Source organism: Pezoporus occidentalis, unplaced genomic scaffold (genome assembly GCF_034315485.1).
Source record: "Pezoporus occidentalis ecotype Australia unplaced genomic scaffold, CSIRO_AGI_Poc_V1 ctg39, whole genome shotgun sequence".
Taxonomy (NCBI): Eukaryota; Metazoa; Chordata; class Aves; order Psittaciformes; family Psittacidae; genus Pezoporus; species Pezoporus occidentalis.
This window is the reverse complement of record NW_026915713.1, coordinates 5872441-5889094: the sequence shown is the minus strand read 5'-3', so window position 1 is coordinate 5889094 and position 16654 is coordinate 5872441. Positions and strand designations below refer to the sequence as shown.

The 16654-nt window shown below is 40.1% G+C and overlaps 1 protein-coding gene across 1 annotated transcript; it reads right to left on the bottom strand.

Annotated features, from left to right (window-relative positions):
- Nucleotides 1–2229: 2229 nt before the first annotated feature.
- On the bottom strand, nucleotides 2230–16182 carry GPRC6A (G protein-coupled receptor class C group 6 member A). Its single transcript, XM_062632446.1, has 6 exons — nucleotides 15641–16182; nucleotides 13736–14039; nucleotides 11125–11952; nucleotides 7698–7910; nucleotides 6650–6773; nucleotides 2230–5295 (listed from the first exon to the last, which is right to left on the bottom strand). Exons 1-6 carry the CDS (start codon nucleotides 15832–15834, stop codon nucleotides 4175–4177), a joined length of 2784 nt encoding a protein of 927 aa, XP_062488430.1. The 5' UTR covers nucleotides 15835–16182; the 3' UTR covers nucleotides 2230–4174.
- Nucleotides 16183–16654: the final 472 nt, after the last annotated feature.

The following is a 16654-nucleotide window of genomic DNA, read 5'->3' as shown; positions in this document are numbered from 1 at the left end:
GGACAGGGTGCTGGGACATCTAGTCTAGGTCATACTTTGCCTAGAAAGGTTGGACCAGATGGTCCCTTCCAAACTGATATTCTCTGATTCACTGAAAGAGTTTTGGTTTTGTTTTTTTCCCTTTCACATTCTGGACGTAATAAACCTTTATTAATAAATAAATAAATCCATCCATCCATCAGAAAAGGCATCACATATTTAGTAAGCAACAGCCGATGTCAGCATACCAGTGATGGTGTAACTCAGTATCTTAACAGAATTGGGTCTGATGCACTGAACAGTGGAAGATTTTACATCTTGCAACCAAGCCAGAAGGCCTGCGGATGAACAGAGGAAGTCCTACTCCCCAGGGATGAATCACTGCCCAGCAGCAGCTAAAGTCCGGTGCTCAGTGTGACGGCACAAATGAGGAGTCTTAAACCATTTGTAGCCAGACCCTCCAGTTTTCTATTTTAGGAGCAGAGCCAGAGGTAAGCAGCTTTCTCTGAGAGCAAACTGTTGAGAAAAGGAAATAAAAAAATTGTCACCAAAGTGAGTTCTAGTGTCCTTGATTTTTTAAAAAATTATTTTTTTTTTTTTTTGTAATTAAAATGCCATTTGGACAACATCTCATTCTGGAAAAAGCCTTTGTTTTCAGTCCCTTGTTGATGTTAATGCTCACTCCCCCCCCCCCCCAAGCAGCTCTGTCCTGTTTCAGACCACTGTCAGGGAGATGAAGACATATCAATAGAAATGACCTAGAGTGTGATACTGGTGTTAGAGTCTGGCTGTAGCCCCCTTGCCTTCTTCCTACTCAAAGAGAGCAGCGTGGTGTCAAGCAGTGCTTCTTGCCCTGGATGCACAGCTGGGAGGGATAGGAAGAGTCAGCACATCAGGGCTAGGCTGCTGAGCATCATACATCATAAGCAACACCCCAAACACTACTGTTGGTTGCTAGTCATGCTGGTAACCCACACACTTTAGAGTCATTGTAGTTCAGACTGCTGTCAGCAGAGCTACTAAAAGGAAGCCTGCAGCTCACATAAATAGCTCCCAGCACTCACCGAAAAACTGCTATAAAGATTATAGGCAGCTTAAAGGCATAGGCACAGCTGCTAGAGCTACTGAAATCTTGAGGGAGTTATCTCCTGGAGGAAAGGACTTGGAAAAAACTTGTTAGCCTTTCATAGTCTTCATTCTCCCTGACGATACTGCACACTGTGTAATAGTGGCTTCAGAATGCATCATTTGGCATTATTAGCAATGAATTACACAAAACCCAAGGTTAAATAGTGGTTAGAGTTAGAGAAGCCTCCTGCTAACCTCAACAAATGGCTTTTTCTCACTTCACTTCTCCATGAACAGCACTGTAGCTGGGGACTTTTGCCTTCCCTTATTGTTCTTGGAGATGGAAAGCATGCAGGTGGGCACACATGGATGCTAGTACTTTGAGAAATGGTGCTGGGACCTTTCTAACATAAGCAAGCAGAGCATGCTCTGAGCCAGAAAGAACCTGCAGTCTGACCCACGAGTCAGGGAAGGCCATTCCAAAGCTTTGTTATGACTCTGGAAGGTGATTCCTGTTCTGTGCTCTGAGGATGGAAATCTCTTTCAGGCCCATTCAGTGTCCCCATGCCTGGTAACAGGAATAGATTGCTGGAATACTTACTGTTGGGGGAAGTGTAATGCTTGCAAACGCTCCCTTTAGTATCATGAACCCTGATTTCAGCTTTTTCATATTATCTGTATAGGGTAGCAAAAGCCCCTTATATTCTACCTACACTTGCTTCTTGCAGACAAGGCATTTGAAAACACATGTAATACAGCTTGGTAGAGCACATCTCTATTTTCTGCCAAGTCTAACTAGCATATCTGTTGCATCCTGAGCTCTAGCATGACTGTGCTTTACAGTGAAGACCTGAGTAGCTCGAGAGGCAGACACCACATGTAGGACTCCTTCAAAATTCAGACATATGTGATGTCTTTCCTTAAAGATACCTTTGTAGAGATTTCACATTGTTATCACCACATCCTGTTCCTCAAGACACTTTCCTTGTTGTCCTGTAAAGGAAACGTCCTATTTAACCCAACACACCTATCTAAGGTGCAGTCTGAGATCTGCAGTGGAAACACTGCACAGCTGCTGTGTTGCTGCTGTTCAAGGGAAAACCAAAGTTCATGGGAAAAAGTAAGGAAATTAAGTAAACAAACTCAATTTTAAAAAACAATATGGCTTTAATAATCCCCTTTCAATATATCTTCAATACATGCTATGTTCAACCCTTTTGAAAACAATAAATACATGCAAAATGTTCAAGCCAAATGAACTTTCCTAACCAGCTGAGTGCTGACAGTCATTGCGCAGGGAAAGCTGTGCGTCTTTCTTCTAGGGAGAGACTTGCTGCATTGGCAGCCAAATTGCAGGAATTTTAACCTTATTGTGCACACCGTCACATTCAGAACAGTATTTGCAACAACTGATGTATGAGCAGCATTCATCATAGAAATAAATGTGCATAAACCTCCATTCTTCCAATCATCTACAGAACTTACGTAATTACTCAAGTGTGTAAGTTGCACACTAGCCATTCGAATGACTTTAAAAATGGCTTCACAGATACATAGTGTATATATATATAATCTACACATCACAGTGATTTAATTGCCTGTGTCCATTGTTGAAATGTGATTCATAGCTATTTAAAAAAAAAAAAAAGAGTAGAAAAAACATAAAGGTTACAATATATAAATAGAAATGATAGAAAAATAGATATGCTGTACATAACAATAATACAATATGCCTGTATAACACCAAACCTACTGAACTTTATTATGGCCTGCACAACATCCAGTTATTCCAAATCTAAACAGAAGCATGGACGAAACTCAAGGGATTTAGTATTATTTCCCAGGAACATGGCACAGAGGTTAATATAGCAAAGTTTCTATGGTCTGGCTTTATAAACATGGAAAAATATTTTTCACGGTCCTGGATTGGCAACATAGCTCCACTGTTTAGGGTTTGAAAAAGCTCTAAATTCCTTTTGTCCTGTCAGAAAAGTTCCTTCTCTTCGGAACGTTCCTTTCTGTTCCTCTCATACAGAAGGCACAGCGTAGCTGCACTGATGGAGCTACAGAGCAGAGACTCATCCAGCACAGCTCATGTCAGTTCATTCTTGTGCTATTTCTGCTTACTGGAATGGTGCATTGTCGTTTTCTTGTTGAAAATCAGATTTTTAAAATACGTATGAAAAAGTTGTAATTCCAAGGATGTGCTCATGCTGATCCTTGTCATTACATTATTTATGCTAGTGAAAGGAGACAAGTAGTGTTTATAAATTTTGACATCACATACTGACATTAGATCCTCAGCTCAGGGGACAAACATAGTGGGTTGTCTCTCCTCATGATCAGAGGAGGTGCATGAGGTGAATCAATGTATTTCTTTGAGTATGAGGAAAAAAGTAGATGAACATACGGGTAACTACAGAACTCCAGAGAAGTTCTTAGATTTTTAGATAGGCCAGTCTCTGGTTGGTTATCATCCTGGTAAATACAAGGAACTTTGAGAGTTACTGCAGCACTCATCTGGAATAAGATGTGCAAGTATGGGGAGAAAAAAAAAGGATTCACTGATACCAGGTGAAAAGAGTTACTTTGGGATATTCAGGAAAATGGAAAGCCTATCTTAAAGGTGGAGACTAAAGGACTGGGCTTGTTTACTCTAGCAAACAAAGGCTGGAAGAGGGTTCTGTTTGATCTGTAAGACAGAGTGAGGTGAGAAGAGCTCTTTAAACAATTGGGCATCAGAGATTCCAAAAAATTGGGGTAAATCCATATCATCCCACCTACATGCCTGTGAGAAATCATAATTTCCTGATGCTTCTGCCCCACTCAGGGAAGTGAGATTGCAAAAGAGGTTCCTGCAGGTCTACGTGAGCAGCCAGGGTAAAAAAAGGGAGCTGCTGAAGGGGACTGCACCTCATGATGCCCAAAAGGCAAGGCAAGCCACAAGGCTGGACTGTGTGAGCCAGGAAAACCTTTCAAACCTGGTAATGGATAACTGCTTAAGTACCAGGGGAGGAGGCATTTTGTGTGGCCTGCTTTCCTTGGGTATGGCAAAAGGAAAGAGACCTGAAAGAGAAATGGCTCCCTAAAATGGCTTTTCATCTTCAAGTACTATAACGCTGACCCGTCATATGCTGGAGAGTCTTTTCCTGGCCATAGTCCTTACAGTATTTTTAGGAAGAGCCTTCCCTTTTATTAGTGTCTGCCCAGGCACTTGGAAATGGCCATTTCCATTCACAGAATTTTGCTGAGATTTACATGAGTCTGAGACAGTACCTCGGGAGCTGGAAGACTTTGAATCCAAAGAAATCTGACTAACAGCAACACTGCTTGCACTCTTGGAGGAATATGTGTAAATCATTTTGAGAAAGGCAGATTTTGTGTTTGTTTCTTGCTTGTAAATGATGATATAGCACTTTGGAAGAAAAGTGCAGCAGAGAATTCCATAATTGGATATTAAAACAACGATGATTTCCACTGCTGGCAGGTATTTGCCAAATGTAGTTGCATAGACAGGGATAAAGACAATCCATGCTATAAAGTAAATTAGCATGCCAAAGGTGATAAATTTAGCTTCATTGTAGTTCTCTGGCAACTTCCTACCTTTAAAGGCAAATATGAAGCAAATGAAGGCTAGGGCAGCGATGTAGCCCAACATAATCCCAAAAGCCAAAACAGAGCCCTCATTGCACTCCAGAATTATTGCTCTTGAGATTGAGAAATTCTGCTTTACAAAAGGTGTCCTAAATATCAGCCAGAAGGTGCAAATGACAACTTGAATTCCAGTGCAGGTGACCACAATGGGAACAGGTTTATACATACATTTCAGGAAATTCTGCAGCTTGGGATCAAAGCTGAAGGCTAGTAAAATTTTTAGTGACTTGATTAAAATGCATGAAATGCAGAGTGTAAAACTTATGCCAAAGAAGGCTTGCCTAGTTTTACACTTGAATTCTGTGGGTTCATCTATGAAGAAGGTGGTGCTTAAAAAAATTAAGAAGTGGCTGAAGAGAATAATGTAGCAGACAGTTAGACCTCCAGATGCTTTTACAACTGGCGTGTTCAAGTTCTTAGTGAATATTACACTAATTGACAAAACCAACACAACCCCAAAAGCAGAGAGGAGGAGGAGGAAAATAGCAAACCAGTCAGTCCATGCGAGGAAATGGATTGTCTTGCTGTAGCATGTACTGCTGTTGACAGGAGCCCAGTAGGTTTTGTTGTCACATTGGTAGCAGTAATCCATATCTGAAAGCAGAAAGAAGGAAAATAACTTAGAAACCCAATGTAAATAAACCCCACAGTGAAATCTCGAGGCTTGAGATACATTAGATACAGGAGCAATGTGGGAAGGGATGCTAAGGGGAATACACAGGGCTGATTGCTTCCGACTGCTGGTGTCGCTGTCCAGGCGGAGGAGCTGCAGGACTGCAGTGTCAGGGGTGGCAGTGGTGGCAGCAGCAGGAGCAATGGATGAATACCTGCCAGCTGGGAGCAGGGGCTGCCTGTAGCCAGGGGCAAGAAGGGGACAGGGAGAATGACCAGGGTCCTGAAACTGCCTTGGAAATCGCTGACAGGCAATGAGTGACCTGGCCAGAGATCAGGAGAAGCAAACTTTAACTAACACCTGAATAATGACTTGAGAGTAAATCAGTTCTCTTGCAAAAATATGAACGATGCTTCTTTCATTTACCTATTTTGACAAGAAAAAACCCTGCTTTCTCTTTAAAGGCAGCTTTTGAAATAAAACAGCAAGAACAAACACTGCTTTAGATTATGCTTTGACATGTTAGGTTTGCTTTAAAATTCCTATCCCCTGATATGGAGAAATTTCACAATTGTTTGAATTAAAAATTAATTTCCTTCTGCTCTCAGGGTATTAAAGTACATCGCACCACAATTTTCTTAATTCCATCTCTCTCTTCCATATTTCATTTTCCTCTTATTTTTTTTTTTTCTCAAACCTATAAATGAGCTAGTGGTAAAATACACATCAGTTTTGATAATACAAAATATTACTGTACAGTTATATCAAACTTTGCAGTACTCCCTGGTAAGACAAAAGAACCCTAACAGGTAAGCAAAATGCATCACCCTTGAACTTTCTAGACTTATGGAATGGTTTGGGTTGGAAGGGACCTTAAAGATCATCCAGTTCCACCCCCCCACCATGGGCAGGGACACCTTCCAATAGACCAGGTTGCTTCAAGCCCTGTCCAACACAGCCTTGAACACTGCGAGGGATGAGGCGCCCACAACTTAATGTCTCACCATCACCATAAATAAATTCTTCCTTATTTAGCTGGGTGTACTGCAGAAAGATGGAAACGAGTCTTTCTCTCTGATGAATCAGCCAGGCTTTCCATCCTAACAAAGGATAACGCTAGTCAGCTGGACAATCTAATTGGTTATAGTTTGGTCTTCTAAAAAGCATTTAAACAGAGTTTTATAGGCTGAACACTCACATTTGGGAAATTGAGCATAAACAAATATTTTAATCCTACTCCAAAATTATACCCAAGGTTGCCAAGGCACATTATACCCAAACAAAACCATTGTATTGATGTCTAAATAAGCCTTTATTTGGATCACCATTCCTTACCTGTTTGATTGCTGTAATGGTTTTCTGGGCAGTAAACACACTCATAGCAGCATGTGTGTGGACTTCCTGTAACCTTTTTCATCTGCCCTGGTGTGCAGTGCTGGGAGCATGTTGATTGAACCTTCTGCAGTGTGCAGAGAACAGCAACAAATCAGCTCAGGCTTAACTAACTACTAAGAAACATTAAAATAAACCTCCAGGAATTCTGCAATTTGCACTCTGTATTTGTATCTAACATATTGTGAGAGAATACAAAAATGATGCTGGAGAAAGGCATTGTAGGTTCCATGTTTCTTGCATTTTTTCTGCACAGTCAGCAAGTGACAGGATGGGGCATTACCTACCTAGCAATTTTACTTTTTGGCAGTGAATGTCAATCAGTGGAATTGTCTGTACCTTTAAAATCCAGATCAAGGTGTCTCATCCAGCTTTGAACCTAGAACTTAGTTCTCCTGGGGATCAGCTCTAAAGAAATCCCATCTGATGAGGGATTTGAGTGCACTGCTTCCTAAGTGAAATCCTGAAACCCTGCTCAGCTGCTCTGAGCCATGTGAGATATCTGGGCTCAGGAGAAACACCTGTGTGTGTGCTCTGCACCGCAGATCTAATGTTCCTGAACCTCAGCAGCTCAACCCTGAGTCATGAAGCACCACTCCAGGATGTGTGATCAGGGCCTTCTCTCAGGTCTCAGTTCAAGTCCTCCTTCCAAAGACCATTTTTGTAAAATGGAGCAACAGTCCTGAGGGACACGGGAATAGAATCCTTAGGACAGGCATAAGTTCTCCTCTTGGGAAACCTCCTACAAACATTCTGGAGAAATAACTTGGTCTCAAATCACTGAGCCTGCTTACAGGAAAACATGCTTCTCAGTGTGCATGAAAGTGCATGAAAGGTCAAATATACCCTTGAGAGGACTCTTTGGTCTAAAAGGAGAACATGAAATCACAAGAGAGATTTCTAGCTGACACATACTTCAGTTGTAAATACTGGGGGGAGAAGAAAACATATGAAACAAATTTCACATGTCAAACTTCACATCAGAAGTTACCTTTAAATCCAGAAATGCCTTTTTTTTCTCTTCATCATCAAAGATAAAGTCGCCTTTCCCTGGGTCATATTCTGCCATAGTGGTGATTTTCATGTGGCCATCAATTTCTTTCCAAAGAAATACATCATAACTGGTGCTCATGTCTCCGTTGGAGTCAAACTTGATTTCTTTATCATCATAAATGACTGTAACATTTTTCAGTTCTTCAAGGAGCTGAACATAAGCGTAAGGAATGATAACATACGTCAGTATCATGTCAGTGGGATAAACTTAGTAGTTTAACACCTTTATGAGAATGTCAGGTTGAAAAGAAATGTTGATTCTTAGCAGTAAAAGAAATCTTAAAAATAAACCCAATTTTTTAAAACTGTTTAATTTGGTCTTAGACATGGAATTACATTATTTAGACAATCCTGTTGTCTAAGAATCTATCAATTAAAACGAATCATCATTTCTTAACGCTATGCGGTGTGTACAAATATTCATGTTAGCATTTTTTTCCAGCCTTAGAAATTTTGGTGTGATAATGGGAAAGAAAAGATTTTTGTTCGCTTGCAAGTACTAATGGTCTTTTGGAACTCCTCTTCTTGTAAGGAACAATTGTGAGCAATGATCCTGTTGTTACTTTACTGTCACCACAATTGGTACGGGTAACATTTGCTCTCCCAGCGTGTCTGGGAATACCTAACATTGTTTTCAGCTGTGACTCTGACTGATGTTGTGTATTGCAAGGTGAGACTTGGAACTGTTCAATAAACAGTATGTGCCAGCTTGCTCAGATGAAGTGGTCAATGACACAATAGGAATAAACAGCAAGGGAATATTTGATAGATTATAGGAAATATCAAAAACCAATTCCATTCAATAGGGGTACATTTCTGTCTCCCTCATCACAAACTGACAGATCAAAAGGACAGATTAGGGCCCATAACTCACTCCCAGTTCATAGGGAGATCACAGAAGGGCTTTCATTAGCTACTGTGGTTCTGAACTGAAGCAAAGACTTTGTCCTTTTGCAGGTCTAGTGATTTTTGGCAACAAAGATTAATTAACCAGAAAAAAAACCAAGGTTCTGGTGAAAGAATGAATTTAAACTGCTCTGAAAAGGAGGCTCTTAGATAGATCCATTTGTGATATCTGTATCATTTAACGAACATATATGTACAGACACATCTGGTGTATATAACACACCATTTGTTCATGTATAACATCTCTTTTTTTTTTTAATTCATGTACTCTCACTGCATCTGTACCAATTTTTGAAGAACCACAGTGTACTTCTAACCAATATTGCATTTGAGCTGGATGTGGCATAGTTGTGTGGGACTGAATAGGATTTTTTTTTTATGCATATACTCAGGCTAGTCATTTAGTTTTTCTCTTCTCCACTTTTCCACTTTCTACAACAATATGGGAACAACAGAGTTTTTGCAATACATCTTGAGCTTCAGACAGAAGGGGCTAATTAATTAGCAACATTTTAATATAACTGATGGTTATTCTTGCAAAGTCTGTAGCACCAATGAATTTCATTTTTCTGTATGTGGAGATGTGCGATATGGATTAGTTGCATCTTAAACTCTATGCATATATATCCATTTACTAGATGATTTCATTTTAACATAGAGAAAATGTATTATGAAGCCAGCACAGAGAGAATAACTACCTCAGTGTTCTTCATGAGTTCTTAGCCTTTTAAGAGGAATTTTAATTTGGGTGATTTGGGATTTAGCTCAGCAATGGTGTACATGCAGCTCTGTAAAGCTGCATCCCCTGCAGAGCAGTCTTGAATTTGTCCCATTTTCATTTACAAATTCATGTAATAGTCTGACTTTTTTTAATTTTGTAATTATTATTTCAAATCCCCTGTTTTGGTCTGACCTGCCCTGACCTAGGATAAGAGGTCAGAGCAAGTCAGTGTTTCAGTGGTTGTTTGACTTTTAAATTAACTTTTGTTTAATCCTCTGAGTAAAAGTGTGTAAAAGTGAATACTTGTGAGCAGGTTCTTGGGTAAAAGGTCAGGCCAGGTTTACTTGTCTGATTTTCCTCTTCTTTTCCCACCCAATAGAGTTTGATAACAAGTACCTCACCTATCTTAAAGATTTTGTCTAATTTTCTTACCAGTCACTTCAGTATAAATTAAGATCAGACAGAGAAATAGTCTGTTGCATTTTCACTTAGAAGTAAAGACTCATTATGGAGTAAATAGCCTGAATTCAAGAGAGAGGGGAGTAGACAGAGGGGCAGAGAGAGATGGGGAGAGGATTGAGAGTGGGGAAAATTGAAATTCTTTGGTGAATGCTCCTATCCTGCAATATCCCCATCTCCTGAGAGCACTCATTGCTGTGTATTGCAGTGGTTTGTGGACCAAACATCTGCTGAGATACTGCATGCAGTGCAGCCAGTTTAGCTTTCTGGACCAGGGCTGGTTTCAATTTTGTTTTCCACAGAGCACTTAATTGACAAAAATGGCTCTTGGATAAAGTGCTGCTTTGTTTTGGTTGGAATTTTCCAAGTTTTTGGACAAAAATACACACAAAGGATTTGATTTTCTGTCACTTCATCCACTCCTCTCTTGGAAAAAAAGGAAGCTGAGGGAAAAAATAGACAGGTGAATACATGTGTGTTGTAAATCACAAGGGAGCCATTGGGCATTATCTGAATCCTGGGCAGGAGCTTGCCAGGATCCAAAATCTTGTCCTTCCTTTTCCAGTGGATGTGTGGCACGGGGTTCCCTTCTGCCTGGCACTGGAACATGGCTGTGTGCCCCTTGGTAGACTGTCATGGGCTCTGGCTCTAGCTTGAAGGTGACATCATAAATCACAAGGACCGACCACTAGTAGCTGAATACCTGACAGGTCAACTGTAAATTGACTATACATTTTCTTCTCTCTCACATGAGTAGCTAGCAAGACATTCCAGCAAGGATCCTACAGACTGGAACCTTCATCCAAGCTGTGTGCTCTTTGAAGGTGGCAGGGAAAATGTTAGGGTAGCTAGTGAAGCCCAGCAGGTAAAGATCCCTTATAATGCTTGTGGAGTCATGCATTTACAGCCACTGCTGTGGTGCCTATGAAGGAGGAGATGGTGAGCACGCAGTTACTCATTATCAGTTAGCTATCTGTATGTGAAATGCATTAATCGTTCTCTATCTACAGCAGAACACAGCCATGGCTTAGCACCAGGAGCCTCTGCAGCTACATGGGCCAAAAGGGAGACAAATCTGGAATCTAGTTCTTGTCTCTGCAGCAGTTAGATACTGCTGCTCTAGCATATAGTCTTTGATTTCAGTTAGTGAAGGAAAGCAGAAACAAGAATAAAAAGTGATGTAGTAAGAGGACCAAGCTAGTAAATCCGCGAATGTGGGAGCAAAAATGAGATGAAAGTTATGCAAAGAGAAAGAGACCAGAAAGAATTAACATCATACCTCCCAGGGAGTGAAGGCAGAGGGATCCTTGCAGTTTCTGTTTTTGCATAGCCCTTTAATGGCGTAAGCAATGGTATAGACTGCAAGTACAGTACTATGGATAAATCCTGGTTCAATGTTAGCATTCAAAAAATCATCTTTCCAGATCTGATGTTTATTCTCAACATTTTGCAGTAGATCATCCTGGGACTGGCTTGAAATGCATGCTTGAAAATCAGAATATTCCAGGTGCGCACAGACTGACAAAAGCATAATATATTCACGTAAAAACTTGTTGTTGTCAGTGGGCATTTCATGAAGGTTTCTTAGAAAGTCTTGAAAAGCAGAGATGTCTCTGCTTTTAAATCCAAATCCCACAATGGTTCCCAGCTGTCTGATATTGGGAATTGTACTGATTTTGACTGCAGATGACCAGTTATCACTTGCAATCCAGATTTTATTTACGTTCCTCTCAATTGCCTTCTTAAATAGTTTGAGCACGTGGAACTGTCTCATAAAGACAACAATAACATTTACTCTGGTTTCCTTGACAATCTTGTCAACTGCATGATCAACTTTGGTGTGAAAGGTATTGTCAGAGAGGTAGGCAGGCAGCATTTCTTTAAAAGCTATGCAAACATTGTTTGCCATGGCCTGGACTCCAAAGCTCTCCACAGCGAACCGCCCATTGTCATCATCAGTGGCTATTACTCCAATCCAATTCCACCCCGACTCACAGATCAAGTGGGCCATTGCTCTTGTCTGATGAAAATCACTGGGGATAGTCCTGAAGAAAGAAGGAAACCGGATTTTGTCACTGAGGATTTCAGCTGATGATGCAGGACTGACCTAGGAAGAGTGAACAATTCAGTTATGGAGGTGGTCTCCTTCAATGGACAGCACAAGATCTGAGGCTGCCACAATTCCTCTTTCATCCAGCCTGACCTAGGCTCCCTACTCCTGTGAGCGAGCATCAGTAAGGTGCATCCAAATGGGACAGGTTCCCTCCCCCTGCTCTTAGGATGCAGACTCATGTCCACTACCACTTCCACTATTTTTATTCTCATCCACATAATTCAGTGAAGGCAGAAAATAACACTTTTCAAAATGGGTATGACAATTATGCTGGTATAATGATTTTGTTCTACTCTGTTCAGATGCCATCAAGCTGCTATTCAAAACAATATTTAAAACACTGGAAGCATTAACTATTATTTGAGCACTTACACATGCACACACACATATATATATATGTTTTGTCTCCAAGATTTAATTATAATATTTTAAAAGGATCATTAAGTCTGTTAGAATCTCCCAGAAAAACAAACAGTAACCAATACTGCAGAATACTAGAACATTTTTAGATAAACAGTTTGCTGCCTTTTTTCTTGTGAATGTAGCTAGAAAAATGTAAATGGAACATTGTTATTTAAATCTTTCTAGGTTTAATCCTTTTCTATTTGTTTGCAGGAGGTTTTTTTTCTTACACTTTCCTACATTGCTTGACAGTTCTTTAAATATATGCTTTCCAAAATGACAGTCACCCATCTGGAGGGATGTACTAAATCTCACTGGTGTCAGAAGATTACAGATGACATTGGTGAGAAACCTCTGTGGGTCACCTTTTTCATTTCTGCATTCCCAAGCAGATTTGTTTCATCACTTGCCTCTATATGATGTTCAAGTGTGGCATTTTAGTTTTCATACTTACAGCTCCTGTGGTGGAGCTGAAGGTCATAATTACTTCCTACCTCTGCAGAGGAAAAGATTCAGTTAGAAGTTATGTATGGTTAAGGTTTCATGTCTTTTCCATGTGTTTGGTTACCATGTACTTTGCAGTGAGGTAATTTATCTCAAATTGCCCAGGCTAACTTGGAACAGAGGATGGTGTGGAAGTCCATCTCTTTTTCCCCTGTTCATTCTGGCCTGGACTGCAACTGGTTTACAGTAGTGAAAGTAGAAATGTAAGCACCAGCCTGAGTGCAAGTGTGGGGCCACTAGTCCTAGAGAGGTCAGAAATAGGGAAGGATGGTTTGTGAAGAACTAGTGCGGATTTGGAGGGTTGTGTTCTTTGTCTTCTACAACTGTTTGAAGAGTAACAGGAGTAAAACTGTTTAAGAACAATATTCCTCACTTCCCTGCCCACAGTTATGACAGACTCCAATGTCTAATTTGTCTCAGGCAGGAGAGAATTTCCAACTTATTGGCCCACCCCACACTTGAGACTGGGTATTGTCATATTCACCACCAGTCAGTCTAGACATGGTGGGTGTAACTTTGCTGCCTGAGCAAAATCCTTGAGTGTCACCCAAGGCACACTGGAGTCATTCACACATTGTCATTCAGGACTGACTAATGGCACTGCCAGGCTAGTATGAGCCCAGGATCATCCTGAAATAGTACTTGGAGGCATGCGCCTTGGGCATATAAAATATCCCTTACTGCCTCTGCTTTGTCAAGTGAACCAAGCCCTTCATTTGGAGCTGAATCCCACCCCTCCTGATGTCCTTAGCCAAATCCTGCTCTATAGCAGGTGTGGTTTTTGCAATCCCTGTAATCAGAGCCAAACCTTTATTCTAAACGTGGTAAATGTGGCCCTCTGATCAAACCAAAATAAATGCCTCAAACCTACCTGTGGGATTAGTTGCAAAGCCAACAGCCTTGAAACTGCCATCGACACCTCTGAGTAGGTGGCTCCAGTGACAGCCTTAATTCTTGGGATGTAGTTTGAGTAGTTACACTTGAACTCCACAACATCCTCAGAAGAATTGAATTTAGACAGAAACCTCAGAGCAGATGCCATGGCTTTTGTAACTTCTGCACATGTGTCATAGATTTCATAGCCCAGAGTAACTCCAGGCAGCAGCGTTGAGTTGTTGATAATTTCTATAGCATGTATCATTGCAAGTGTCTGAAGAAAAATTTGAATTTCAAAGCTGTCAGGAAACACAGAAATTTCATTTTAGAAAAACATTGCTGGGAACAAGGCTGAAGCAAAGTCCATTTTGAATATATTCCTTAGAATTTGACAACTACTGAAAAGAAGTGATAGAATGTTTTGTGTGATTTGCATGGGTTTTAGTGTAACAAAGATTAGAAACTGCATATTTTTGCCTCGCCTAAATGGGAGATTAAGGAAAATAAACACAAAACTTAAAATATACCTGACCAAAAGTGGTTTTTGGGGAAAAAAACAAAACAAACCAAACAATAACAACCAATAACCAGGTACTAAAAATAAAATTTCATGTTACATGAAAATTTGCAAGTGATATATTCAGGAAGAATCTGTCAAAGTCAGTGAAGATATTGCAATTTACTTCCTCTACCCAGTAATTTTATATAAAAATTTACTTTTTTATTTAAATAAAAGCATGAAATAAAGAAAAGACCAAATATGTCAGAAGAGAAGAAAATATTTCAGAGATTGAGGTCTTCTACTGCTTGCACTGATTTTCCCAAAATCCTCTCAAACCCGATGAAGTTAGTACAGCTATTCCCCTTATCTCCAGTAGATACTATGAGATGCTTAATCAGAATTGTGCTAGCACAGAGTGTCAGCAGTATGAGCTACCCTCCTCTCAGGCAAGCTTCTCTGAAGTTTACAAATCTTGCCAACTAAATTTAATTTCAGATGGACCCAAGGCACTTTATGACTCCATAGAAGAATAATGGAATACTGACAACATTTTGAACTTCATCACCATTTTGAAATAAATCCACATGGATACCTGCATGTCTGGCTGATTATTAGATTCAGATGTGGGATTAAGTTGCATGCAAAATTCAAAGAAAATTTGAGGATTTGCACCTGTATCAAAATTAAAGAAAATGCATTTTTGGAATTCCTCGGTTTAGGAAAGCTTTGTTTTACACTTAAAGTGAAATTTTCCCACCATGCTTCCTTTGCATTGTTTCCAGAAAAATTTGTTTCAAGCACAGTAGGATTTGGAGCCCATGAAATAAATATTCTGATGTACAGTCTGAACCTGAATGCAGATGTGACATGTTGTGTTTTACATAGTCTAACGTAATGCCACGATTATAATATTAAGTGTAATAATTACAGTAATTATAACAGTAATTACGATCTAGCCAGCAAGGTACCATCATAGGTTACAGCTGAGCTGCCCTGTGAAGTGAGGGGATTACTTTAGTGTGTGTTTAGGTAAGCTTGAGCACTCTTGTCTGTGTTCAAATCATGTAGGTACAACTTCATAACAAATAATGAACAACTGCACAGTAGAGTACTTTAGATATGATTCAGAAACCTCCAGGGCTATTTGTTTTTTTATATGAAGATTGAAACAGGATCCAGTGCTTATTTCCTTCCTGAGGCATCCACAATATTTTTCATTGCAACTTTGCCACACTTTGTTATCGTGTATTATTTAACACTATTTATGTGATGTCCAAGGTCGTCTTACAGACTGAGAAGTGCAAGAGAACCAGATTTTTCTGATCTTAATGTAAGGGGTACATGCCTAATATCAGCGATCTCTTCTTTGTTATACATGTAATTTCAAGTATTACTCACCCAGCGCAATTCTGAATGACTGGCTTGGTGGGATGTTCTTCTGGATGCATCATTTCACTATGAACTGCAAACAAGCCTCCAATAACAATGTCCCCCGGAGAACTGGCTCCCACAAAGTCATCAGTATTCCGGCAAGAGAAAGCGGTATCAGTGCCGATCACAAAGAAGGGGATCAAAAATCTAACAAACGCCATGTTTCTGTTTCACTTGCTCTCTATCAGCTTCAAGTCTATTAAGTTAACTGCAGGGCCAACAAGGGCTCCTATGTCACCTATAAAAAAAAAGAAAAAAAACAGCAAAGGAAAAAGGCTGCGCTTGAAAGTTAGCCACACCTCTTGAGGTGCTTGTATTTGCTTCACTGGCTGAGGTTATTTTGCTGAAGGTACTGAAGCAATGCTGTCACATAGAATGTGAGGTTGCAGGAAATGCTGGACATAAAATCTTTTCTGCTGTGTTCAGAGTTTATTATACCTAAAACACATGGCAAATATTTCGGTATAAATTTGGGTTTGTCTTGAATTCCTTCCAACTGAGTGTAGGTGTGAAGAAGCAATCATGTACTGATTGACCAACTGGAACTGATATTGCTGTAACTGTATTTTAAAGTCTGGTCCAAAGAATACTGAGAAAAGATCCCCCTGCCACACAGTGCTATAGAACAGACTCTGGTCAAAAAAAAACCCTGCAACCCCAAACTATCAAAAGACTGCTTTTTTTTTCTCAAAAAAGCCCTTACCATTTTCTTGTAAGCTTCAGAATTTTTGTATAAAAATGGTTTGTATAAGCTGATATTCATGTTTCTGATGCATACAGAGCTCCTAGGGACTTCAGTGGACTTTGGATCAGGTTCTGTATTTACAGGCTAGGCCAAGTCTGTTAGTTTGGTAAACACAGAACAGTGGGAAAACATAATATTAGCCCTAGTTTTTTTGACTCTCTTCCCCCTTTGACATGTGTAGCAGCTCCTTGGCTGTAGGAGAACCAAGATGCAGCTGTTCTTGATGCCACCATTCC